The 27557-nt window shown below is 37.4% G+C and overlaps 1 protein-coding gene across 2 annotated transcripts in view; it reads left to right on the top strand.

Annotated features, from left to right (window-relative positions):
* REC114 (REC114 meiotic recombination protein) overlaps nucleotides 1–27557 on the top strand; it is a 105494-nt gene that overhangs the window by 7722 nt on the left and 70215 nt on the right. For both annotated transcript variants that reach the window (XM_053223750.1, XM_027067737.2), the window contains exon 2: nucleotides 15048–15137. In XM_053223750.1, the coding sequence (XP_053079725.1) occupies nucleotides 15048–15137 (90 nt within the window). The remainder of the gene's footprint in view (nucleotides 1–15047; nucleotides 15138–27557) is intronic.

The following is a 27557-nucleotide window of genomic DNA, read 5'->3' as shown; positions in this document are numbered from 1 at the left end:
ATGTATCATTACTTGTTTGTTTGTTTGTTTTTGCTCTGGGTGTTATGCTGTTGTAATTGTTACTGTTAACACTTAGCATTTCTATGAAACAGCAAAAACACTGAATTTTATAGTTTGGTAATGGGTATGTAGCAGGATCACTTTTATTAGCATATATACTCTACTAGTTTGTTGAAATAATTTATGAGGCACTTTAGCTACCGAGAGGGAAGCAGCTGATAGCCTACTTAGCAGTTTTGCATGTTTTTCATATTTTGTAATGCATAAATTCCTTAGGGCCAATATATACAACTGTGACACTTTCTGAGGGGCCTCAAAAGCAGGAAAAAAAAAAAACCCTTAATCAAGTACATAATTTGTCACATCTGAAGAGTAATGCTGTTTTAACCTTTCATCTAAGTATATTTGAAATATTTTTCTATATTTTCATATATTTCTTTTAACTGTTTTCTTTTTAACTTTAGTGTTATAGTGCAGTCTTGCACAAATACATGCATATAAAATATTAGAATATAAAAATATGCACGTATCCGATTTAACCAATGTATAAACTGTGCCTGAAAAACGAGCTTGTAATAGATAGGCTCTATATCTTAGCGCATCCTATTGTATTGATGTCAAAACACCACAATAGACAGAGGTCAGGTTGATGTAAACCTCCCCCCCCCCCAGTTTTATTGAGATATAATTGACATATAACGTTAAGTTTTTGATACACAACATAATGATTTGAAATATGTAAATATTGTGAAATGATTACCACAGTAAGTTTAGTTAACATCTGTAACCTTACATAGTTATACATTTTTTTACTTGTGATGAGAAGTTTTAAGATCTACCCCCAGCAGTTTTCAAATATATAATCCAGTGTTGTTAGCTATAGTCATCATGTTGTATATTGTATCCCCAGAACTTATAAGTGGAAGCCTGTACCTTTTGACCACTTTCACCTATTTTGCCCACCTCTATTCTCCACCAATCTGTTTTCTGTTTCTATGAGTTTGGCTTTTTTTTTTTTAGATTTCACATGTAGGTAAGGTCATGCAGTATTTATCCTTCTGTGTCTGGCTTATTTTACTTAGCATAATGCCCTCAAGTTTCATCCATATTGTTTCAAATGGCAGGATTTCCTTCTTTTTTATGGCTGAATAATACTTCATTGTATATGTATAAGTCTCAAATTAGCTTTATCCTTTCATCTGTCTCTTGACCCTTAGATTGTTTTCATGTCTTGGCTATTGTAAATAATGGTGCAGTAAACATGGAGGTGCAGATATCTCCTTAAGGTAGTGATTTCATTTTCTTCAGATATATACCCAGAAGTGGATTTGCTAGATGATGTGGTAGTTCTTTTAATGTTTTTTTTTTTTTTTGAGGAACCTCTATACTGTTCTCCTTCATAGTTATATGAATTTACATTCCCACCAACAGTGTACAAGGGTTTCCTTTTTTCCATATCCTTGCCAGCACTTGTTATCTCATGTCTTTTTTATAATAGCCATTCTGACACATCTGAGGTGATAACATATTGTGGTTTTGATTTATATTTCCCTGATGGTTAGTGATATTGAGCCCTATATCATGTACCTGTTGAACATCTTTGGGAAAATGTCTTTTCAGGTCCTTTGCGCATTTAAAAATTGGATTATGTGCTTTTTTGCTATTGAGTTATATGAGCTGCTTGTATATTTTGGATGTTAACCCTTTGTTAGATATGTGGTTTGCAAATATTTTGCCTTATCCATTGGTTGTCTTTTCATTTTGTTAATCGTTTCTTTTTTTATGCAGAAACTTGTTAGTTTGATGTAGTCTACTTGTTTATTTTTGCTTTTGTTTCTTGTGCTTTAGTTGTCATATCCAAAAAAATCATTACCTAGACCAGTGTCAAAGAGCTGTTTCCCTGTGTTTTCTTCTAGAAGTTCTATGGTTTCAGGTCCTACAGTTAAGTTTTCAATCCCTTTTGAGTTAATTTTTGTGAGTGATGCAAGATGGGGTACTAGTTTCATTTTTTTTGCATGTGAATATCCAGTTTTCCCAGCACCGTTTATTGAAGAAACTGTCTTTTCCCCATTGAGTATTCTTGGATCCCTTGTCAAATATTACTTGACTGTATACGCATGGGTTTATTTCTCGGTTCTCCATTCTGTTCCATTGGTCTATGTGTCTGTTTTTGTGCCAATACCGTGCATACTTTTTTTGATGACCTAAATCTTAAGCCACATTTAGGTTAGAAACTAAAAAGAAGAGAAGATGTGAACAGGATAAATGTTCTCTCTGACAAATTAAAATTAATGTCTTTTTCTCTGATGACTTGGTCATGAGAGATAACATTTTTCTTTGAGCTTTCCATATTGTGCTAATGTGAACATTTCAGTAAAATGCTAAATCATCATTCATTAAAAATATTTCCCAAGAACCAGAAATAAGTAATTTCTTTTCTCAGATGCCTGGATTATACTAGGCATTATGATATTTGGAATTTGTAGAGTTAGGACACTGCATGTAGTATTCCTGTGCTTTGTAGTAAGCTAAATGCTTTCCTTAACCATAATTCTACCTATTCAACAAAGAAAATGGAAGGCTCTTATAAAACTTTTTGTTATAAAGAAATTCAAACATAATCAAAGGTAGATAAAAGAGTATAGTAAACTCACATGTATGTATCACCAGCTTCAATGGTTATCAACTCATGACCAATTGGTTTCATCTATATCCTGTGTCCATTGTGTTATTTTGAAGGAAATCTCAGACAGCATACCATTTCATCGATTATTTCAATTACCTCTAAAAGATAAGGGACCAGGGGCGCCTGGGTGGCTTGGTCGGTTAAGCATCCGACTTTGGCTCAGGTCATGATCTCACGGTCCGTGAGTTCAAGCCCTGCGTCGGGCTCTGTGCTGACAGCTCAGAGCCTGGAGCCTGTTTCAGATTCTGTGTCTCCCTCTCTCTCTGCCCCTCCCCTGTTCATTCTCTGTCTCTCTCTGTCTCAAAAATAAATAAACGTTAAAAAAAATTTTTTTTTTTTAAAATAAAAGGGACCAGTTTTTGTTTTATTTTTTTTTTTAGAGAGAGAGAGAGAAAGTGTGCGCACATGTGCACATGCAGATGAGCAGGGGAGGGGCAGAGAGAAGGAGAAGGAGAGAGCATCTCAAGCAGGCTCTGTGCTATTGGTACAGAGCCAGACACAGGCTGGATCTCACAAATCATGAGTTTGTGACCCGAGCTGAAATCAAGAGTCCCGACAATCCGACACTTAACTGACTGAGCCACCCAGGTGCCCCTGGATGCTGACTTTTCTTTCTTTCTTTTTCTTTCTTTTTTTTTCTTTCCTTCCTTTCTTTCTTTCTTTCTTTCTTTCTTTCTTTCTTTCTTTGTTTCTTTCTTTCTTTCAAAATGTTTATTTATTTATTTTGAGAGAGACAGAGAGTGTATGCACACACATGTGAGTGGGGGAGGGGAGAGGGGAGAGAGAATATCCCAAGCAGGTTCTGTACTGTCAGCATGGAGCCTGATGTGGAGTTCAGACTCACGAACAATGAGATCATGACCCTAGCCAAAACCAAGAAGAGTTGGATGCTTAACCAACTGAGCCACCCAGGCACCCCTGGATGCTGATTTTTAATAACTGCTCAAGGTGGGGTGCCTGGGTGGCTCAGTTAGTTAAGTGTCTGATTTTGGCTCAGGTCATGATCCCGTGGTTCGTGGGTTTGAGCCCTGAGCCGGGCAGAGCCTGGAGCCTGCTTTGGATTCTGTTGCTCTTCCTCTGTCTGCCCTTCCTCTGCTCATGCTTTGTCTTTCTCTCTCTGTTTCTCAATAATAAATAAACGTTAAAAAAATTAATAACTGCTCAAGGAAAGGTAATTGGTATTTGGTTTGGATTTGGGAAGGAAAGACTGTAAGGATGCAAGCTACCGTTTTTCCTAACTCCTTAGAAACTTCTAATTAGACAATTTCAGAATGTATGAGCATACTTTTAAGATCTTTTAGATGAAGGATTGCAACAAATATTTGAAAAATAGTATTATATACCCAGATATTTGTGTAACCCTCTCATGCCTTCAAGTCTTTGCTCAAGCCTCACCTTCTCATGATGCCTACTGTGACCACATATTTATATTGTAACTTTCATGCCCTGTCTTTACACTCCTATTCTCTTGACCCTGCTTTACTATTTCCCTACCTCCTAGCACTTTCTGATATACTAGATTATTTATTTATTTATTATGTTAAGTGATGTGCCTAGAGCATTTGACACCCAGAGTGGATAATTTTTTTTTAACATTTTTTATTTATTTTTGAGAGAGAGAGGGGGAGAGAGAGACAGACAGACACTGAGCACGAGCAGGGGAGGGGCAGATAGAGAGGGAGACACAGAATCTGAAGCAGACTCCAGGCTCTGAGCTGTCATCACAGAGCCTGAGGTGGGGCTTAAACTCATGAACCACGAGATCATGACCTGAGCTGAAGTTAGACGCTTAACTGACTGAACCACCCAGGCGCCCCTGGAGTGGATAACTTTTTTTTAAAATGTTTATTTATTTTTGAGAGAGGACAGAGCACAAGTGGGAGAGGGGGTAGAGAGAGAAGAAGACACAGAATCTGAAGCAGGTTCCCGGCTCCGAGCTGTCAGCCCAGAGCCCGATGCGGGGCTCAAACCCATGAACCACGGGATCATGACCTGAGCTGAAGTCGGATGCTTAACAGACTGAGCCACCCAGGTGCCCCTGGAGTGGATAATTTTTTAACACTCCACTCCCCTAAATGATGACATTATTTTCATAAAATTTTCACAAATGAAATTGTTCATTTATTTTGTAGATAGTAAATTTTTCTATTGAGCTTCATTATTATACTCATGGCAGTAAAATCAATGAGAAAAGGGAAATACACATTATAGTATAAGACAGGAAAAAAGCATAACTCCTTAGCCAATTGTTTTTACATCTTGTTAACTGAACTTTGATTCTTTGGTTAGAGGCTGATACTTTATGTAATTAATCACCCACAAACTAACAAATGATTAAAAAACCTGAATCTCCAATGGTACAATCTAAGCAACTAATGATAAAATTGCTGTTTTGTTCTCCTTTTTGTTCTTTAGTTTGGAAACATTTAATAATTTAAAATGTTAATGTTATTATTAAAGTTTAGTAAAATACTTTTAGTGCTAGCTAAAATTTACACTTCAACAAAATGTTCCATCTTGTCAGTTGCACTTATAATTAAACACAAATCTAAATACCAAGAGGTCCCAGATTTTGAGTAACTTAAATCCGTTTTTTTGTCTTTACAATCAGTGTGCTATCATTGTTTATTTTGAATCTAGTTTAAATGCAGAAGGACATAGTACCACAGGTTTGAAGTAAACTGCATCCTAAGAAAGAGTTGGAGACAAGAACTTTGCATTAAACAAGCTTGAAGTATTTCAAATCTTTGTGAGCTATTCTTGAAACAAATGTGTGTGGTTAAGTCTGCATTTAAGTGGGCCAACGTTATAACTGGGAGTTTTCCAAATGAATGCGTAAAAGACCAAGTTTATTAAAGAATAACAATATGATAATTTGAAGCTTACATATGTGTTATTTAAACTTAGCAGTAATTGTAGCAGTTGTTTGGAACTAAGACCAACAAAAGACTTTTTTCAGGGAGTATTTTCTCAGTGACATTGATTAGAATTGTGGGCATGTGGTGGTAGTAAAAAGCAGAGTGCTTGTTAGTCAGTTTGACTATTGTTTATAAATTCTTGACAAAGCATTCCCTTATTGCCTGAACCAGGATTGACTGCTCTCAACATCCCACCCTTAGAGTGCCACTAATTATACTTGTTTATTGTAGTCACTACCCTTGCCCAGCATCCCATCCCACATTAGCTCCATGAGGCCAACTAATATTTTGTTCAGTGATGTATCACATCTTTCAAAAAAAAAAAAACAAAAAACACGCTTGACATCTAGTAGGTGCTCAATAAATATTTGTTGAATGAACAAATGAATGAATGAAGCTCAAGGTCAGGGACATTCCTTGCCATGTTTTTTTTTTTTTTCTTTCCTAAATAGTTATAAAAGAAATTGGTGTATAGTGGATAGTACTTTGTTAATGTTAACCTAGTGAAATGCTTGATATATGGTGTTTTTAATCTCTACAGAAGAGTTTAGAATTTTTATTACTGCTATAAAAACTGCCACAAACTTAGTGGCTTATGACAACTCAAACTTATTCTTTTATAGTTCTCGTGGTCAAAATAGGTCTTATGGGGCTAAAATCAAGGTGTCGGCAGGCTGCATTCTTTCTAGAGGCTCTAGGGGAGAATCTTTTTCTTTCCTGTTCCAGCCTCTAGTGGCTACCTGAATTCCTTGCCTTGTACTACCTTCCATCTTCCAAAGCCATCAATCACATTTCCTTCTCTGACTCTTCTGCCTCCTCTTTCCTTTATAAGAACTCTTGTGATTATATTGGGCCCCCCTGGACAATCCAGGCGCTCTCTCATCTCAAGATCCTTAACTTGAATTGCCTCTGCAGAGTCTCCTTTGCCACATAAGAAAGCATAATCATAGGTTCTAGAGATTAAGACATGGAAATCTTTGAGGGGCCATTATTCTGCCTGCCTCAGCATTGTACCAATACTAGATGTTCCTATCCGTGAACAAAATGCCTCACTCCATAGATTTACATGTTCTTAAATTTCTGTCAATTTTCAGTGTGCAGGTCTTTCACTTTTCCTCATATTTATCCCTAAGTATTTCATATTTTTGATGCTGTGATAAATGTTGATATTTTTAAAATTTCAAATCCTTTTTTGTTACAGTTTATTTATTTTGAGAGAGAGAGTGTGTGTGCGCACATGCAGGAGGGGCAGAGAGAACATCCCAAGTAGGCTCCATGCTGTCAGCATGGAGTCTAGCATGGGGCTCAAATCCATGAACCGTGAGATCATGACCTGAGCCAAAATCAAGAGCTAGGCACTTAACTGACTGAGCCACACAAGTGCCCCTAAAATTTCAAGTTCTAATTGTTCTTTACTAGTTTGTATACATTTAGTTTTCCTTTATTGTTCTTGTATCCTGTAACCTTTCTAGAATTCATTTATTCTAGGAAAATCAATTGGACTTTCTACATAAGTGATCCTGTTGTTTGTAAATTAAGACAGTTTTACTTCTTTCTTTACAATCTGGGTGTTTTATTTCTTTTTCTTGCCTGATTGCAATTGTTAGAACCTCCAGGACAGTGTTGAATAGGAGTAGTGAGAGCTAATGTTGTTTGTCTTGTTCTTTATCTTAGAGAGAAAGCTTTTAGTCTTTCACTCTTAAGTATGATGTTAACTGTAGGTTTTTCATAGATGCCCTTTGTCAGCTCTAGGAAATTCCTTCTATACCTGGTTTGCTGAGTTTTTAAATCAGGAATGGATGTTAGATTTTGTCAGATGCCTTTTCTGTATTCTGTCATTATTGAGGTGATCATATGGTTTTTCTTTTTGAGTTTGTTAAAATGGTGAATTACATTCATTTCAAAATACTTCCTAATTTCCCTTTTAATTTCTTATTTGCTCATGCGTTATTTGGAAATATACTACGTAGTTTCAAAATATTTGGGGATTTTTTTCAGAGATTTTTCTGTTATTGATTTCTAGTTTAATTGTGCTCAGAGAACATACTTATAAATTCACCAAGACTTGTTTAAGGCCCAGAATTTTGTCTGTCTTGGTAAATGCTTTCTGTACACTTGAGAAGAATGTGTATTTTTGCTGGTATTGGGTGAAGTATTCTATAAATATCAATTGGGTTATGTTGGATGATAGTGTTGTTCAAGTCTACTATATACATTTGCTGATTTTCTATGTACTTGTTCTATCAATTTTTGAGAGAGGGGTATTGACATCTCTGAATGTAATTGTGGATTTGTCTGTATCCCCCTACAGTTCTATCAATTATTGCTTCATGTATTTTTAAGCTTTGTTATTGGAGACACAAATGTTTAGGATAATTATGTCTCTTGATTAACCTACTCCTTTATCAATAAAGATGAAATGACCTTCTCTATACTTTTTGATACTCTTGCCTAATGTTAATATAGATACTTCAATTTTCTTTTGACTAGTATTCGCATGATATTATATTTTCCCCACTCTTTTGTTTTTAACCTGTTCATGTTTTTATATTTAAAATGTGGGGTGCCTGGGTGGCTCAGTCGGTTAAGCGTCCAACTTCGGCTCAAGTCATGATCTCCTATTTCTTGGGTTCGAGCCCTTCATTGGGATCTGTGCTGACAGCTCAGAGCCTGGAGCCTGCTTCAGATTCTGTGTCTCCCTCTCTCTCTACCCCTCCCCTGCTCGTGCTCTGTCTGTCTGTCTGTCTCTCTCTCTCTCTCAAAAATATAAACACTTTTTCTTGAAATTTTAGATTCTTCTTTTATTTATTTATTTTTCTCATTCTGGTTTTTTTCTTCATTTAATTTTTTATTTAACTTTTTATTTTAACTTACATCCAAGTTAGCATATAGTGCAACAATGATTTCAGGAGTAGATTCCTTAATGCCCCTTGCCCATTTAGCCCATCCCCCTGCCCACAACCCCTCCAGTAACCCTCTGTTTGCTCTCCATATTTAAGAGTCTTTTATGTTTTTGTCCCCCTCCCTGTTTTTATATTATTTTTGCTTCCCTTCCCTTATGTTCATCTGTTTTGTATCTTAAAGTCCTCATATGAGTGAAGTCATGTGATATTTGTCTTTCTCTGACTAATTTCGCTTAGCATAATACCCTCTAGTTCCATCCACGTAGTTGCAAATGGCAAGATTTCATTCTTTTTGATTGCTGAGTGGTACTCCATTGTATATACATATATGTATATATACCACGTCTTCTTTATCCATTCATCCATTGATGGACATTTGGGCTCTTTCCATAGTTTGGCTATTGTTGATAGTGCTGCTATAAACATTGGGGTGCATGGGCCCCTTAGAAACAGCATACCTGTATCCCTTGGATAAATACCTATTAGTGCAATTGCTGGGTTGTAGGGTGGTTCTATTTTTAATTTTTTGAGGAACCTCCATACTATTTTCCAGAGTGGCTGCACCAGCTTGCATTCCTACCAGCAGTGCAAAAGAGATCCTCTTTCTCCTCATCCTCGCCAACATCTGTTGTTGCCTGAGTTGTTAATGTTAACCATTCTGACAGGTATAAGGTAGTATCTCATTGTGGTTTTGATTTGTTTTTCCCTGATGATGAGTAATGTTGAGCATTTTTTCATGTTTTGGTTGGCCATCTGGATGTCTTCTTTGGAGAAGTGTCTATTCATGTCTTTTGCCCATTTCTTCACTGGATTATTTGTTTTTTGGGTATTGAGTTTGATAAGTTCTTTATAGATTTTTGGATACTAACCCTTTATCTGATATGTCATTTGCAAATATCTTCTCCCATTCCATTGGTTGCCTTTTAGTTTTGCTGATTGTTTCCTTCGCTGTGCAGAAGCTTTTTATTTTGATGAGGTCCCAGTAGTTCATTTTTGCTTTTGTTTCTCTTGCCTCCAGGGACATGTTGAGTAACAAGCTGCTGTAGCCAAGGTCAAAGAGATTTTTGCCTGCTTTCTCCTCGAGGATTTTGATGACTTCCTGTCTTACATTTAGGTCTTTCATCCATTTTGAATTTTTTTGTGTGTGTGGTGTAAGAAAGTGGTCCAGGTTCATTTTTCTGCATGTCGCTGTCCAGTTTTCCCAGCACCACTTGCTGAAGAGACTGTCTTTGTTCCATTGGATATTTTTTCCTGCTTTGTCAAAGGTTAGTTGGCCATACGTTTGTGGGTCCATTTCTGAGTTCTCTATTCTGTCACGTTGATCGAGTGTCTGTTCTTGTGCCAGTACCATACTGTCTTGATGATTACAGCTTTGTAATACAGCTTGAAGTCTGGGATTGTGATGCTTCCTGCTTTGGTTTTCTTTTTCAAGATTGCTTTGGCTATTCGGGGTCTTTTGTGGTTCCATACAAATTTTAGAATTGTTTGTTCTAGCTCTGTGAAGAATGCTAGTGTTATTTTGATACGTATTGCATTGAATATGTAGATTGCTTTGGGTAGTATTGATGTCTTAACAATATTTGTTCTTCCTACCCAGGAACGTGGAATATTTTTCCTTTTTTTGTGTCTTCTTCAATTTCTTTCATAAGCTTTCTATAGTTTTCAGTGTATAGATTTTTCACCTCTTTGGTTAGATTTATTCCTAGGTATTTTAAGGTTTTTGGTGCAATTGTAAATGGGATCAGCTCCTTGATTTCTCTTTCTGTTGCTTCATTGTTGGTGGATAGAAATGCAACCGATTTCTGTGCATTGATTTTATGTCTTGCCACTTTGCTGAATTAATGGATCAGTTCTACTAGTTTTTTGGTGGAATCTTTTGGATTTTCCATATAGAGTATCCTGTCATCTGCAAAGAGTGAAAGTTTGACCTCCTCCTGGCCGATTTGGATGTCTTTTATTTCTTTGTGTTGTCTGATTGCTGAGGCTAAGACTTCTAATACTATGTTGAATAACAGTGGCAAAAGTGGTCATCCTTGTCTTGTCCCTGACCTTCGGGGGAAAGCTCTCAGTTTTTCCCCATTGAGGATGATATTAGCAATGGGTCTTTCATATATGGCTTTTATGATCTTGAGGTATGATCCTTCTGTCCCTACGAGTTTTTATCAAGAAAGGATGCTGTATTTTGTCAAATGCTTTCTCTGCATCTGTTGAGAGGATCATGTGGTTCTTGTCCTTTCTTTTATTGATGTGATGAATCACATTGATTGTTTTGTGGATATTGAACTGGGCCTGCATCCCAGGTATAAATCCCAGTTGGTCGTGGTGAATAATTTTTTTAATGTATTGTTGTATCCAAAACTAAATACACGTTTTAAAAAATAAAATGCATTTCAGGGTGTCTGGGTGGCTCAGTTGGTTGAGCCTCCGACTCTGGCTCCGGTCATGATCTCACAATTTGTGAGTTTGAGCATCCATTAGGCTCTGTGCTGACAGCTCAGAACCTGGGGCCTGCTTCAGGTTCTATGTCTCCCTCTCTCTCTGCCCCTCCCCTGCTCACACTCTGTCTCTCTCAAAAATGAATAAACATTAAAATATAAATAAAATAAATTAAAATGCATTTCTTATAGGCAGGGTATAGTCATACCTTTTTGTCCTGTTAGATTGTCTTTTATTCGGGTATTTAAGCCATTTACACTTAATGTGATCGATCATTGATAGGGTGGGTATAAGTGTATAATCTTGGTATTTGTTTTGTGCTTGTCCCATCTGTTCTTTGTTCCCTTTTTATTCTTATTCTGACTTTCAGATTGAGTATTGTTTATAATCCCATTTATCAATTACATTTTAAAGAAAATAGGTAGATAACAAGTAAATATAAAGTAACAAAAGTGGAAAGAACTATGGAGGAAAGCAAAGCTGGAAAAAGGAATAGGAGCCATCTGGTTTGGGCAATGAGAGGAATTGGTGGCAGTTTTCAGTAGGATGGTCAGGAAAGGTATTACCTGAAAAGGTGACATTTAAGCAAAGACTTGAAGAAGATGAAGGAGTGAGTTATGTGAATATAAGAGAATTTTAGATAGAACAGGACTGAAAAAGCCCTGAGATTTATAATCACGAATTTTCCTAGTAGGTTCAAAGAGCAGCAAGGAGGCCAGTGTGGATGGAGCAGAGTGCCCAAGGGTGATGAGAGCAAAGGGGGCAGTAGGGGCTGGGTTGTAGAATACTTTGCATGAGTTTCCGAATGAGATGCAGGGCTACTGCAGGGCTTTGAGCTGGAAATAACATGATCTAACTTAGGTTTTAAAAGGATCACTCTGGAGGGGGCTCCTGGGTGGTTCAGTTAGTTAAGTGTCTGACTCTTGATTTCAGCTCAGGTCATGATCTCACAGTTCACAGGATCAAGCTGCTTGTCGGGCTCTGTGCTGATAGCATGGAGCCTCCCTCTCTCTCTGCCCTTCCCTGGTCACACTTTCCCTCCCACTCTCTCAAAATAAATAAACTCTAAAAAAAAAAAAATCACTCTGCTTACTTTATTGAGAATAAATTGTGTGGGGAGGGGGGAGCAAGAACACAAAGGGAAAGCCATTTAGGAGGTTATTATGTTAATACAACTGGAGATGGTAACTCAGGCCAGACCCGTGAGAAGTGATTGGATGCTGAATATTTTGAAGATAGGCATGAAGGATATGCTGATGGATTGATTTGGATATGAGGAAAGGAGAGGATTTAAGAATGATTCCACCATTTACCTAAGAATTATATTCTTTGATGTGAAACTGTGGGAGTCAGATACCTACAACAGCCTGGTATGTGGTATGCGTTTTGTCTTGGGAAGACAGTCTTTTGTGCATGTAGTCTTTCAGCCCCTTTCGACCAAGACCATAAGAATGGGTCTGAAGCCTGGAATACTTCCTTTACCAAGGGAGAGTCCTCATAGCCCATGCTCCTTTGCTCTGCTTAAGTATTATATGGCACCCAGCCAACCCTACTGCTGTATCTGTCCCTTTGGGGGAGGGAATGGCATCCTTCTGCTGCAGCACCAGAGGGCTGAGAACAGGCCAGCTGCTCTGTGTGGCTGCTGAGAGGGACCTGCTCTCTCTCCCCCGCCAGGGGGAACTGACCCCCACTACTCATGCTCATCTTGCTCTATTTATTCTGTATGTGAGTAAAGTGCTGTTCCATCCAGTACTTGACTGTGTTGTGTTTTCCATAGTGACTCCAGTACCAAAATGCAGTGGGCAGAAATGGTTGGATTTCTACTCCTGGTGATAGGCAACAGATGTCACTTGCTCGACACTTTGTAAATATTCAATGAATAAATGAATGAGTGGAGGGTTTGGACTTGGAATTAGGAGCTGTTAATTTTGAAATGACTATTGGACCTTTAAGTGGAAATAATGAGTGGGCAATTAGATGTAACAATTTGGAGCCCAGGGGAGAAGTCTACTGGGATTCTCTTGGAAGTCATTAGTCACTACTTGAAAAACTTATAAAATAATTGGGAAAGAATTGGGGTCTCCATAGTGAGTGTTCCTACCTAACAAAAGACATATATAAAAATGTTCATAACAGCATTGTTAGTGGTAGACCTAAACTGGAAAACAATATTGATCAACAAGAGAATGAAAAAATAAATTGTGGTGTAGTCATAGAATGGTATTGTACAGTAATGAAAATGAATGAACTGGGTACATGCAACAACACTGATGAAGCCAGACGTAATTCTTTCTATATGATTCTATTCTTATAAATAAAGCTAAACTATGGTGTTAGAAATCAAGCTGTGTTAGGGGGAGGAAGGAGCAGGTAGTGATTGGGAGACAGCACGAGGGTACCTTCTGGAAGGCTGGCAATGTTCTGTTTCTTCACCTGGGTGGTAATTATTATATGTTGACGTTATCATTATTCACTGAGTTGTACATTTAAGTGTTGGACACTTTGGGGGGTATTTTCAGGGTGTATATTACATTTCTAAAAAAATAAACTATCATGTTAACATATTGCCTCCTAAAGAATTTGTTGACCAGGCTCTAGTTTTGAAGGCTCCTCTTGACTCCTAGTTATCCTTGTGGTTTTAAGTGGTCATGAAGCATAAAAGATAATCTATTTAAACTGTGGCAGGAAGAGTATCATACAAATAGCTGAATTCTTAATACTAGAAAAGAGGCAGAATAACAACCACTGAAGTTTAGATTTTAGCATACCTTCCTTGACATCTAAAAATCCTTCAAGTTTTTTTAAGGTTGGAATTTAAAGTGAATTAGAGGAAACTCAGTAGGAAATCTTAAGTTTAAATATAGCATTAAAGCTGTAAACCCCACATATGAAACTATAAGAACATTATTTCTCAATAGAATGTAGTAACCTCATAAAGATATACTTGAGTTAGGTATGTGTTAATTGTTTTGAGCTTTGAGCATTGAGGTGAATCCATAATTTCATCTTATTATTTCTACAAGTTTGTTTACCTTACAGTGTATGAAAACCACCTATACAGGGTAGCCGCTTAAGACCCAAATTCTACTAGTCTGTATCTGTCAGTCATGTCCTCCTTGACATTTTGATTTCATTGCCTCAACTCCCTACGAAAACTATGGACCAAATTTAACAAGATAAAATATAATGAGAATAAATGCAAGGTCTTACATTTAGGTTCAGATGAAAATGAAAGTCTGATTTACCAGTATAAGTGATGAAGTTTCAGGAAGTTTTGCTGATATCAGATCATTCTTCAAATGGGACTACCCCCTCAAAAGGTTAATGTGATTATAGGCTGCATTAGTGCAAAAAATAGGAGTTAGTTAGACCACACCAAGCGTATTATGGTCAGTTTTGGGCACCATATTTTAAGAGTGACATGGACAAATTAAAGTTCATGCAAGGAAAAACACCAGGTTTTGAGGGATTATAAAAATGGATTGTATGGCTGATGAAAGGAGGACTCTGAAGTCTCATAGCAACACTGTAGGGCATTATCCCCATTTTACAGAAAGGAAATTGAGGCTCAAAGATAATTAATGACTAATTAAAATGATACTGAAAAGTGGTTGGCTTAGGGCCCACATCTCCTTATTTTTAATCTAGTATTCTTTTCATTTCAAAATATATGTTTTAGTTGTATTTTTTAAAAGCTGACTGTTAGCCCCTATAGAGGAGAAATTTGAAATGATAAGTAAATGATTACAGATCTGTAAATTTTTTTAATGTTTATTTTTTTTAAAGAGAGAGAGAGAGAGAGAGCGCGCACGCGAGTGGGGGAGGGGCAGAGAGAGAGGGAGACACAGAATCTGAAGCAGGCTCCAGGCTCCGAGCTGTCAGCACAAACTCCAATGCAGGGCTCAAAGTCATGAACCACGGGATCATGACCTGAACCAAAGTTAGAGCTTAACAGACTCAACCACCCAGGCGCCCCTACAGATTAAACAGAAGGAAAAGAAATGTTCAGAGTAGGAAGCTCAGTGTGAGAAGATATTATACATTTATTGGTATTTCAGAAGTGTATTGTCTTATGCACATTTCTTTCACTTTTTCTTTTTCAAGGTTTTTGACTCCAGTGAAGAATCTGGGTATCTTGTTCTCACCATCGTTATATCAGGTCATTTCTTCATTTCCCAAGGACCCACACTGCTGGTAGGTTTTATGCATATAGTTTAATATGCAAATATATTTCTTTATATTTGTAGCTTTACATTAATTTTTGTATTCTCATGCTTCTTCAGTCTCACAGAAATTCATCAGGTTCAACAAATTAAGCATTTATTGAATGTTCTTTAGCAGTAGGTAATACAGATATATACTGAAGAGGTTTAGGGTTCTGTTTTGGGAATCAAAGTGGATCAAAGGATTGAGATTAACCAGTATTATAAAGGATTCTTAACTGGGGAAATTGGGTTGAGACCGGCTAAATTTATAGACAAATGTGTGGAGGGTTTTTCAAAGAAGGTAAAGAACATATGCAGAGGGATAGATTTGAGGAAATAGAAAACTTGAAACAGGCTATTATTAACTTACATAGCCCTCTATAAAAGTAATTTTATAAAGGTGCATTTGTTCTTTATTCTGAACATACACATGTATTATAGGAAATTTTTGAAATGAAGAAATAAAGGAGAAAAAATAACATTCATTTTTGCTTGAAAGTTTGTCTGAATTGGTATTTAGAAACAAAATGAAGAAACAAGACAACTTCTAGTCAAAGAATTGTAAAAGAAAGGAAATATAAAGGAAGGTTATTACATCATTTACCTGTGAATAATATCTACATAGACATAATAAATTTGTACAGATATTTACTGAATATCAACATAGGCATAACTTATTCACTTAACGGGTATTTATTGAGCAATTATTACATAGTAGGCATTGTTCTAGGTGCTAGGGATACAGCAGTAAACAAAGACAGAAATCCCTATCATCATGGAGTGTCATCATTTTAGTGGGGAGAAACATCATAAACATATAGGTCAAATAATAAACAAATAGGTCAAATATAGTTAAAAGATATGAATTTTTGGTGGATCCCTTATACATTCTATTTTATTAGGATGGCAGCATCCCACAGTCGTATATTGTGATGATCCGTCTCTCCACTTACGTGGTGTATAGCCTTATCCTTGAATGTGAAGTGACCTGCAAAGTCCTTTTTGTGTTCCTCCTGATTTTTAAAACTGCAGCAATGGTATCATTTTTGCTTTATTTACCACTGTTAGGGCTTGAATCATTTGCAGAAGAAAAGATGTCTTCTTTAGCTTTGAATGAAGAATATTCCAGATGGTGGACAGGGGGATGCCTGGTACACAGCTAAGTTTTCCTCTATGAATATTGTGAGACTTCACTGAATGATGACAGTAAGGCAATTTGGCTTCCTGAGACATAGGAGGACATCCTGTGCTTTGTCTGCTCCATCTGTTTGTACCAGTGGTAAATGTTGTTACAAACTGATAGAGGTCTCTTTGTATCATATATGAAACGATTTTTGCAATGCAGTTGTAAAACTAAGGTTATCAAATTCCAAAGAACCACTACTGAGAAATACAATGGTAACTCCACAGTTTGTTGCATGTTGCCTGTACATATATACCTTATATATTGGATAATACTTAAAAAATTCTAGGTAGGCTTCATTCCCAGTATGGGGCTTGAACTCATGATCCTGAGATCAAGAGTCACATGTTCTACTGACTGAGTCAGCCAGGCACCCCTATTGGATAATACTTTTTAAAAGTCTTGCAATGCCTGGGTGATTCAGTTGGTTAAGCCTCCAACTTTGGCTCAGGTCATGATATCACAGTTTGTGAGTTTGAGCCCTGCGTTGGGCTCTGCACTGAAGCTCAGAGCCTGGAGCCTGTTTCAGATTATGTGTCTCCCTCTCTCTCTGCCCTCCTCGGCTTGCACTCTGTCTGTCTCTCTCTCAAAAATAAACATTAAAAATTTGTTTTAAATCTTTATTAAATGCTTTGTTTTACTTTTTTTAATGTTTATTTATTTTCGAGAGAGAGAGAGACAGAGCACGAGTGGGAGAGGGGCACAGAGAGGAGACACAGAATCCAAAGCAGGCTCCAGGCTCCCAGCACAGAGCCCAACGCGGGGCTCAAACCCACGGACCATGAGATCATGACCTGAGCTGAAGCCAGATGCTTAACTGGCTGAGCCACCCACGTACCCCTGTTAAGCACTTTTTGAAACTGTTTTATTGGGGTATAATTTACATAAGATCACTAATTTTCAGTGTTCAATTTGATGTGTTTTGGGAAATGAATATAGTTGTGTAACCACCATCACAGTTGTGATGTAGAACATCCCAAATAACTCTAAAAGTTTCTGTGTGCCCTGTTGTAGTCAGTCCCCTCTGAGGGGGGGAATCTACCCTTCTACCCTCAGATCCTGCTCTCTGTACCTACTGTTTTGCCTTCTGTAAAATTTCATGTAAATGAAATCTGATAATATGTAGTCTTTTGTGTCTGCCTTTTTCCACTTAGCATAATGCTTTTGAGATTCATCCATATTGTTCACTCCTTTTCATTACTGAATAGCATTTACTTTATATAAACCTCATTTGCTTATATCCATTCACCTTTTGATAAACATTTGGGTTGTTTCCATTTTGTTAATATGAATGATGCTGGTATAGCCATTTGTGTACAAGCCTTTGTATCTTTGTATGAACAAACGTGTTTTAATTTTTCTTTGATAAATTCCCAAGAAAGGAACTGCCGCAGGGTCATGTAGTACATCTGTGTTTATAAAATGCTGCACAGCTGTTTTTCAAAGTGGCATTCGCACAAACAATGTATGGAGGTTCCAGTTGTTCCATGTCCCACTAACACTTTGTATTGTCAGTCTTAAGTTTATTTTAATGGGTGTCTGGTGGCATCTCATGGTGGTTTTAATTTGCATTCCCTTAATAACTAATGACATTGAACAACTTTTTATGTGTTGACAGGTGTACCTTGGAGATACTGCAGGTTAAGTACTGAACCACTGCAATAAAATGAGCACAATGAAGTGAATCAAATGAATTTTTTTTATTTCCCAGTGTATATATGTTAGGTTTACATTACACTGTAGTCTGTTAAGTGTGCCATAGCACTGTGTTTGAAAAAAAAAAAAACAACAGTGTACATGGATGCCTGGGTGGCTCAGTAGGCTAAGCATCCAGCTCTGAATTTTGTCTCAGGTCATGATCTCATAGTTTGTGAGATTGAGCCCCACATTGGGCTTTGCACTGACAGTGCAGAGCCTGCTTGGGATTCTCTCTCTACCTCCCTCTCTCCTCTCTCTCTCTGTCTCTGTCTCTGTCTAAGTAAATAAATAAACAAACATTTAAAAATTTAAAAAATAGTGTACATACCTTAAATAAAAAATACTGTATGACTGAAAAATGCTAACTACCATCTAAGTTTTTGGTAAGCCATAATCTTCTTGCTGGTGGAGGGTCTTGCCTTGATGGTGATAGCTGCTGACTGATCAGGGTGGTGGGTGCTGAAGATTGGGGTGGCTGTGGCAATTTCTTAAAATAAGACAACAGTGAGCTTTGCTGTATTGATGACTCTTCCTTTCACGAATGATTCCCCGTAGCGTGCAATGCTGTTTGATAGCATTTTCCCCACAGAACTCCTTTCAGAATTGGAGCTGATACTCTCAAATCCTGCTGCTGCTTTATCAGCTAAGCTTCTGTCATATTCTAAATCCTTTGTTGTCGTTTCAACAGTCTTCACAGCATCTTCACCAGGAGCAGTTTCCATCTCAAGAAGCCACCTTCTTTGCTCACCCATAAGAAACAGCTACTTATCTGTTAAAGTCCTGTCGTGATATTGCAGTAATTCAATCCTGTCTTCAGGTTCCACTTCTAGTTCTCTTGCTGTTTCCACCACATGTGGAGTTTCTTCCTCCACTCAAGTCCTGAACCCCTCAAAGTACTCCATGAGGGTTGGAATCCACTTCTAAACTCCTGTTCATGTTGATATTTTGACCTCTTCCCTTGAATCAGGAATGTTCTGAATGGCATCTAGAATGGTTAATTCTTTCCAGAAGGTTTTCAATTTACTTTGTCCAGATCCATCATAAGACCCTCTACAGCAGCTATCACCTTACAAAGCATAGTTCTTAAAACTTGAAAGTCAAAATGACTCGTTGATCCACAGGCTGCAGAATGACTGTTACATTTGCAGACATGAAAACAACATTAATCTTGTCATACATATTCATCAGAGCTTTTCGGTGACCGGGTGCATTGTCATTGTGCAGTCATATTTCGAAAGGAATCTTTCTCCGAGCAGAAGGTCTCAACAGTGGGTTTCAAATGTTCAGTAAACCGTGCTGTAAACAGGTACGCTATCATCCAGGTAATGTTGTATTTATAGAACACAGGCAAAGTAGATTTGCCATAATTCGGAAGGCCCTGGGATTTTTGGAATGGTAAATGAGCATTGGCTTCAACTTCAAGTCACCAGCTGCATTAGCTCTTAACAGGAGAGCCAGCCTGTCCTTTGAAGCCTTGAGGCCTGGTATTGACTTCTCTTTAGCTGTGAAAGTCTGAGACAGCACCTTCTTCCAATATAAGGCTGTTTCACCTACAACTGAAAATCTTTTGTTTAGTATAGCCACCTTCATTATCTGAGCAGGATCTTCTGGATAACTTGCTGCTTCACCTTGCACTTTTATGTTATGCTTTCCTTACACCTCCTGAACCAACCTGTGCTGCCTTCAAACTTTTCTTCTGCAGCTTCCTCACCTCTCTCAGCCTTCATAGAATTGAAAAGAGTTAGGGCCTTTTTCTGGATTAGGCTTTGGCTTAAGGGAATGTTGTGGTTGGTTTGATCTTCTGTCCAGACCGTTAAAACTTTCTCTATACCAGCAAGAAGACTGTTTCACTTTTGAATCATTCATGTGTTCACTGGAGTAGCACTGGTAATTTCCTTCAAGAACTTTTCCTTTGCATTCACAACTTGGCTAACTTGTTTGGCACCATTTGCTTACACCTCATGTTTGGTACAAGTGGCCTAGCTTTCGACCTGTTCCAGCTTTCAACATGCCTTCCTCACTAAGCTTAATCATTTCTACCTTTTGATTCAAAGCAAGAGACGTGTGACTCTTTATTTCACTTGAACACTTAGAAGCCATTTCACTGTGGGGTTATTACTTGGCCTAATTTCAGTATTGTTGTGTCTCAGGGAATTGAGAGGCCCAAGGAGAGGGAGAGAGATGGGGAAATGGCTGGTCAACAGAGCAGTCAGAACACACACAACATTTATTAAGTTTGCTGTCTTAGATGGGTGTGGCTCATGACTCCCCAGAACAATTATAATAGTAATATCAAAGATAACTGATCACAGATCACCCTAACAAATATAATAATAATTAAATAATGTGAAATATTGTGAGAATTACCAAAACATGACACAAAGACATGAAGTGAGCAAATGCTGTTGGAAAAATGGCACCAATATACGTGGCTTTGCACAGGCTTGCCACAAACCTTCCATTTGTTATAAAAACACAGTGTATGTGAAGCACAGAGGTCAAGTATTGCACAAAAGTGAAGTGCAATAAAATGATGTATGCCTATATTTGCCATTTGTATGTCTTATTGGTATAGTGCCTTTTTATATCTTTTAACCATTTTTAATTCAGTTGTCTTTTTATGTTTGAATTAAAGGAGTTCTTATTCTGATTACAGCTCTTTTATCAGAAATATGTTCTGCAAATATATTTCTGTGGCTTACCTTTTTATTTCTTAACAGTTTTTTGATGAGCAGAAGCCTAAAATTTTGATGAAGTCCTTTTTTCTTTACTTTATGGCTCATGCTTTTTATTTTTGAGAGAGAGAGAGAGAGAGAGAGCGAGCGAGCGCACTCATGCTCGTGCTCATGCAGGGGAGGAGGAGAGATAGAATCCCAAGCAGGTTTTGTACTGTCAGTGCAGAGCCTGATGGAGGGTTCGATCTCTCGAACTGTGAGATCATGACCTGAGCCAAAACTAACAGTTGGATGCTTAACCAACTGAACCACCCAGATGCCCCTATGGCTTATGCTTTTTTATGCTGTTTTAGAAATATTTGTCAATTTGCCACGATTGCAATAAAAATTTTCTGTGTTTTCTTCTGGAAATGTTAAAGTTTTAGCTCTTACATTTAGGCTTATGGTCCATTATGAATTTTTAGTATTAGTTGATGACACTAATATTTATTAGGGCCCCTTCTTCCCCTTAATTAAAGCAACGGGTATTGAGAAAAATTACTATATTGTGAAATATGATCATGGATCTTAGGGAATCTACTTCTGGAACCATTGAGTTAATTTTTAATGTATGGTGAGAATTAAGGGTCTGGATTAATTTTTTTGCAAGTAGATAGCAGATGTTCCAGCACCATTTGTTGAAAGACTAGCCTTTGCTCATTGAATTACCTTGGTACCTTTATGAAAATCAATTAGTGATGTATGTGTGGGCATATTTCTGGACTCTCTTTTCTATTGATCTATATGTCTATCCTTTCTTCCAGGAAGAGACTGTCTTGATTACTTTAACTTTGTTGTAATTTTTGAAGCAGGTAGTATAGTTCCTCCAAATTTGTTCTTCAAAGTTGTTCTGGCTATTTTAGGTCATTTGCATTTCCCTATAAATTTTAGAATCAGCTTTCCTATCAAAAAACCCTGCTGGGGTTTTCACTGTGATGCTTTGATTCTATAAATCATTTTGGGGAGAACTGACATCTTCATAGTGAGTGAACATGTTATGATTATTTATATTCATTATTCCATTTGTTGTATATACTTTTCCTCAGCAGTGTTTTGAAGTTTTCACAATAGGTCTTGCACATATTTAACTAACTTTATCCATAAATACTTCATAGTTTTTATGTTATTATAAATACAATTTTATGAATCTCAGTGTCTAATAGTTTGTTGCTAGTGTGTAGAAACACAACTGATTTTTGACTTTGTAGCCTGTTATGTTGCTAAACTCATTAGTTCCATAGCTTTTTTGTGGATGTTTTTGTAGAATTTTCCATATAGATGATCTGTTGTCAATACAGTTTTCCATTCTTCTTTCTAATCCAACTACTCTCCCTTGCCTCCCTCCTTTCTTTTCCCCCAGGTGACACTGGGTAGGACATCCTTTACAGTGTTGAATAGAAATGGTGAAAGTTGACATCCTTGCCTGTTCCTGATCTTAGGGGAAAGCATTCAGTCCATTCACCAATAAGTATAATGTTAGCACTGAGGTTTTTGTAGATACCCTTTATCAGACTGAGGAAGTTCCCTTCCATTCTAGTTTGCTGAGAGTTTTAATCATTAATAGGAGTTGAATTTTGTTGAATGCTTTTTCTGCATCTACTGAGATGGATTGTCTTTATTTTTTTAATTCTGTTGATGTAATACATTTTTAAAGATATCTAGTTTCTTATTGAATCTTCCTTTATCATAGAAGTATTTGCTTTTTAAAATAATATACATGTCTAAGTGATTAAAAATAAGAATGCATATTAAAAAATGTACCACCTAAATTAATTAAACAACAATTTTTGTCAGTTCATACTATTTTTTTGACAGTATTTCTGGGGTTCTACAAGAACCAAAGTATAGAAGAGCAAACACATTGGAATTATAAAACATTTTAATTACAATTTTATATTGGTATTATATTTATACACCCTCCCCCCTCATGCTAATCTGGGTTGTGATATATTTTTAGAATTTTTCCCCTAAAAAGTAGGGACATAACAGCTATGAAAAGTTTTAGCCACTTCTGTTTTAGTAAGAAAATCCAATTGTTGGCATAGATTAAATTGTGCTATATTTGTACTATCAAATCTTTGTGGAAGCTGCACAAACCTCTAAAAAAGTCATTTATTTCAGAGAAACTGATGGCTAGGGCTCAGTGACAGCTCCCACTAGATATGTTTTTGTAGAAATCCAGACAGGTCAACAAGGCTTTGGACTTTCTGCTTGGACCTGGCCCCTATTTAAACTTCATTTCCCTTAAATTTCTTGGTTCTCAGATTGTCATTTCCTATTGAGGTCCATGGGAACTTAATGTTTCAGATTAAATGTAACTTGGTGTCCAGTAGTACAATGGATTTTCGTTTAGCTCGTTCAGTTAGCACTTGCACTCGGGTGATGATTCACTGTTGGAAGGCACTATGCACACCTACCACTGGGCCGTTCTATTGTTACTTCTTAAGGAGGGTTAGTATGGCAAGAAGACAGGGAGACCTTGGCGCCATCCTCATTCTGCCTTGGACTTGAGCTCAACAGGTTTCCCCTTTCCAGTCTTGGCATTTTGAACAGATTCTCCTTTGGCTATTTTGGGCTTTTAAAATTTGTTTTTATATAATTGTAAAATGCACATAACATAAAACGTGCCATTTTAACCATTTAAGTGTATTGTCCGCTGGTATTAAGTGCATTCACATGATTGTGCAGCTAGGACTACTGTCCATCTCCAGAAGTCTTTTCATTTGCAAAACTGAAACTCTGTACCCATTAAACAGTAGCTCCCTACTTCTAGTCTAGCACCTGGCAACAATCATTCTACTTTCTATCTCTGTGAATGGTAACTAATCTAGGCACCTCATATAAGTGGGATCATACAGTATTTGTCTTTTTGTGACTGGCTTATTTCACTTAGCAGAATGGCCTCAAGCTTTATCCAGCTGAAACATGTATCAGAATTTTCTTCCTTTTTATTTCATTGTTTTTTATTAATATTTTTTGAGTAGGCTCCACGCCCAGTGTGGAGCCCAACATGGGGCTTGAACTCACGATCTGAGCTGAAATCAGGAGTTGGACGCTCAACCAACCGAGCCACCCAGGAGCCTATCCCTCCTTTTTAAAGCTGAATAATACTCCATTTTATGTGTATACTACATTTTGTTTATCTATTTATCTGTCAGTAGACACAGGTTCTTTCTACCTTTGCCTACTGTAACTAATACTGCTATGAACATGGGTGTACAGCTATCTCTGTGAGACTCTGCTTTCAATTTTGGGGGGTATATACCCAGAAGTGGGATTATTGGATCCTATTATAATTCTGTCTTAAGAAAAGAACTGCCATACCCTTTTCCCACAGTGGATACAGTATTTGAAGCTCCCACTAACACTGCACAAAGGTTCCAATCTGTGCCAACACTTGTTATTTTGTTGTTGTTGTTTCTTTAGTTGAGGCATCATTGACATACCATTATTTAGTTTCAGGTGTATAATGTAATTATTTGATATGTGTATACACTGTTAAATGATCACTACAACCATCTGGTTTAACATCTGTCACCTTATATAGTTACAAAACTTTTTTTCTTGTGATGAGAACTTTAATAAGATTTATTCTCTTAGCAACTATTTAATATGCAACACTATTATTAACTATAGTCACCATGGTGTACATTACATCTCCACGACTTACTTATTTTACAACTGGGAGTTTGTACCTTTTGACTCCCTTTTCTTATTCCTCCCCTGCCCCCCACCAGTATCCACTCCTGGCAGCCACCAATCTCTTTGCTGTATCTGTGAGCTTGTTTTTGTTTTTGTTTTTAGATTCCACATATAAATGAGGTCATAGGATATTTGTCTTTCTCTGTCACTTATTTCACTTAATATAATACTCTCGGGTATATCCATGTTATCTCAAATGACAGGATTCTTTTTTATGTCTGACTAACAGCCTGGTTTTGTGCGTGTGTAACATTTTCTTTATCCATTCATCCACTAAATGGACACTTAGGTTGTTTCCATGGCTTGGCTATTGTAAATAATGATGCAGTGAACATGCACTTTCATTTTCTTTATTTAATAAAGCATATTTAATACTTGCTTTTCATTTTCTTCAGATAAAATAACCAGAGGTAATATTGCTGGATCATATGATAGTTCTAGTTTTAATTTTTTGAGGAACCTCCAGTGTTTTCCATAGTGACTGCATCAGTTTACATCCCCACCAGCAGTACACAGAGGTCCCCTTTTCTCTGTATTGTTGCCAACACTTGTAATTTCTTATCTTTTTGATAATAGCCATTTTAACAAGTACTAAGGTGATATTTCACTGTGGTTTTGATTTGCATGGTGTATGATCCTTTTAATGTGTTGTATTTGGTTTGCAAATATTTTATTGAGGATTTTTGCATCTATTTTCCTCATAGATATGTTATTGGCCCATGATTTTTTTTTTTTCTTTTGGTGTCCTTGTCTGGTTTTGGTATCAGGGTAATAATGCTGGTCTTGTAAAAGGAGTTTGGAAGCATTCCCTCTTCTTCTGTTTTTTATTTTATTTTATTTTATTTTTTAAAGACTTTGAGAAGGATTGGTATTAATTGAATGTTTGGTAGAATTCACCAGTGGAGCATCCTGGTCCTGGACTATTGTCTTTTGAGAGGTTTTGATTATTGATCCAATCTCTTTACTAGTAGTTGATCTGTTCAGGTTTTCTTTTTCTTTTTTTTTTTTTTAATTTTTTTCTAATGTTTGTTTATTTTTGAGACAGAGAGAGGCAGAGCATGAATGGGGGAGGGTCAGAGAGAGAGGGAGACACAGAATCCAAAGCAGGCTCCAAGCTCCGAGCTGTCAGCACAGAGCCCGACGTGGGGCTCGAACTCACAGACTGTGAGATCATGTCCTGAGCCGAAGTCAGACGCTCAACCAACTGAGCCACCCAGGCGCCCCTGTTCAGGTTTCCTTTAAAAAAATTTTTTTAACGTTTATTTATTTTTGAGAGATAGAGCATGAGCTGGGGAGGGGCAGAGAGAGAGGGAGACACAGAATCCGATGCAGGCTCCAGGCTCTGAGTTGTCAGCACAGAACCTGATGTGGGGCTCCAACTCATGAACTGTGAGATCATGACCTGAGCCGAAGTCGATGCTTAACTGACTGAGCCACGCAGGCACCCTTGATCTATTCAGGTTTTCTATTTCTTCATGATTCAGTCTTGGTAGGTTGTATGTTCCTAAGAATTTATCCATTTTTTCTAGGTTGTCAAATTTGGTGGCATATTGTTCACAGTAGTCTCATGATTCTTTGAATTTCTGTGGTATCAGTCATAAAGTCTCCTCTTTTATTTCTTTTTTTTTTTTAATGTTTATTTATTTTTGAGACAGAGAGAGACAGAGCATGAACGGGGGAGGGTCAGAGAGAGGGAGACACAGAATCTGAAACAGGCTCCAGGCTCTGAGCTATCAGCACAGGGCCCAATGCGGGGCTCGAACTCACAGACCACGAGATCATGACCTAAGCCGAAGTCGGCTGCTTAACCGACTGAGCCACCCAGGCACCCCTTTTATTTCTGATTTTATTTATTTGAGTCCTTGAGTCTAGCTAAATGTTTATCAATGTTGTATATCTTTTCAAAGAACCAGCTCATAGTTTCATTGATCTTTTCTGTTGTTATTTTACCTTCTATTTCTTTTTTCTTTTCTCTTTCTTGTTTGCTTGCTTGTTTGCTTTTTTGACTACCTCATCCTAATAGGAGTGAGGTAGTATCTCAGTGTGGTTTGATTTGTGTTCACTAATTATTAGTGATGTTCAATGTCTTTTCATGTGCATTTTGACAATTTGTAGATCATCTTGGGAGAAATATCTGTTCAAGTCTTTGCATATTTTCTGATTTTTTTTTATATTTCTGTTTTTAATTTAAATTTTAGTTAATATACAGTGTATTGTGTACTGGTTTCAGAAGTAGAATTCAGTAATTCATCACTTACATACAGTACCCAGTGCTCATCGCAACTAGTGCCCTCCGTAATACCCATCACCAATCTAGCCCATCCCCCATCCACCTCCTCTATCAACCCTTAGTTTATTCTCTGTTGTTAAGAGTCTCTTGTGGTTTGTTTCCCTTTGTTCTCTTTCCCCCCTTTCCCACGTGTTCATCTCTCTTGTTTCTTAAATTTCACATATGAGTGAAATCATATGAATTTGTCTTTCTCTGATTGACTTATTTCACTTAGCATAATACATTCTACCTCCATCCACGTTGTTGCAGATGGCAAGATTTCATTTTTTTTTCCTGGCTGAGTAATAGACACACACACACACACACACACACGCACACCATATCTTTACCTGTTCATCAGTCAGAGAACATTTGGGCTCTCTCCATAGTTTGGCTGTTGTTGATTGGGGTTTTTTGTTGTTGTAGGATTGAGAGTTTGTTGTTGTTGTTACTGAAGTATATTATCACATTTAACACACATACACACACACACACACACACACACACACACAGCAGCTGATGAATGCAGCTTCTTTTTTACTAGGTCTATGTGATTTTATTTTTCTCCCTTGTTTCTTCTTTCAGCTTGGGTAAGTATAGGCTGAGCATTATGAGTCTTCTTTAGGAGGAAGACATGGAATAATGGCCTTTCTGGGGCACATCATTCTGCACCCTGCTGACCCTCACCCAGTCACCATTAAGTGCAAGATGGCCCCTGCCTCTGCTCAGTCCCGCTTGGCTCCTGCCCTCTTGGTGCTGGAGTGCCAGGTCAGAGTGAATTTATCCTTCAGTGAGATGTCATCTGTTTTCTCTTTCTCAAACCCTTTTAAAAAAATCTAGAAT

This window comes from Acinonyx jubatus, chromosome B3 (genome assembly GCF_027475565.1).
Source record: "Acinonyx jubatus isolate Ajub_Pintada_27869175 chromosome B3, VMU_Ajub_asm_v1.0, whole genome shotgun sequence".
NCBI classification, from domain to species: Eukaryota; Metazoa; Chordata; class Mammalia; order Carnivora; family Felidae; genus Acinonyx; species Acinonyx jubatus.
The sequence above is the reverse complement of the archived record's forward strand: the minus strand, read 5'-3'. Positions and strand labels throughout refer to the sequence as shown.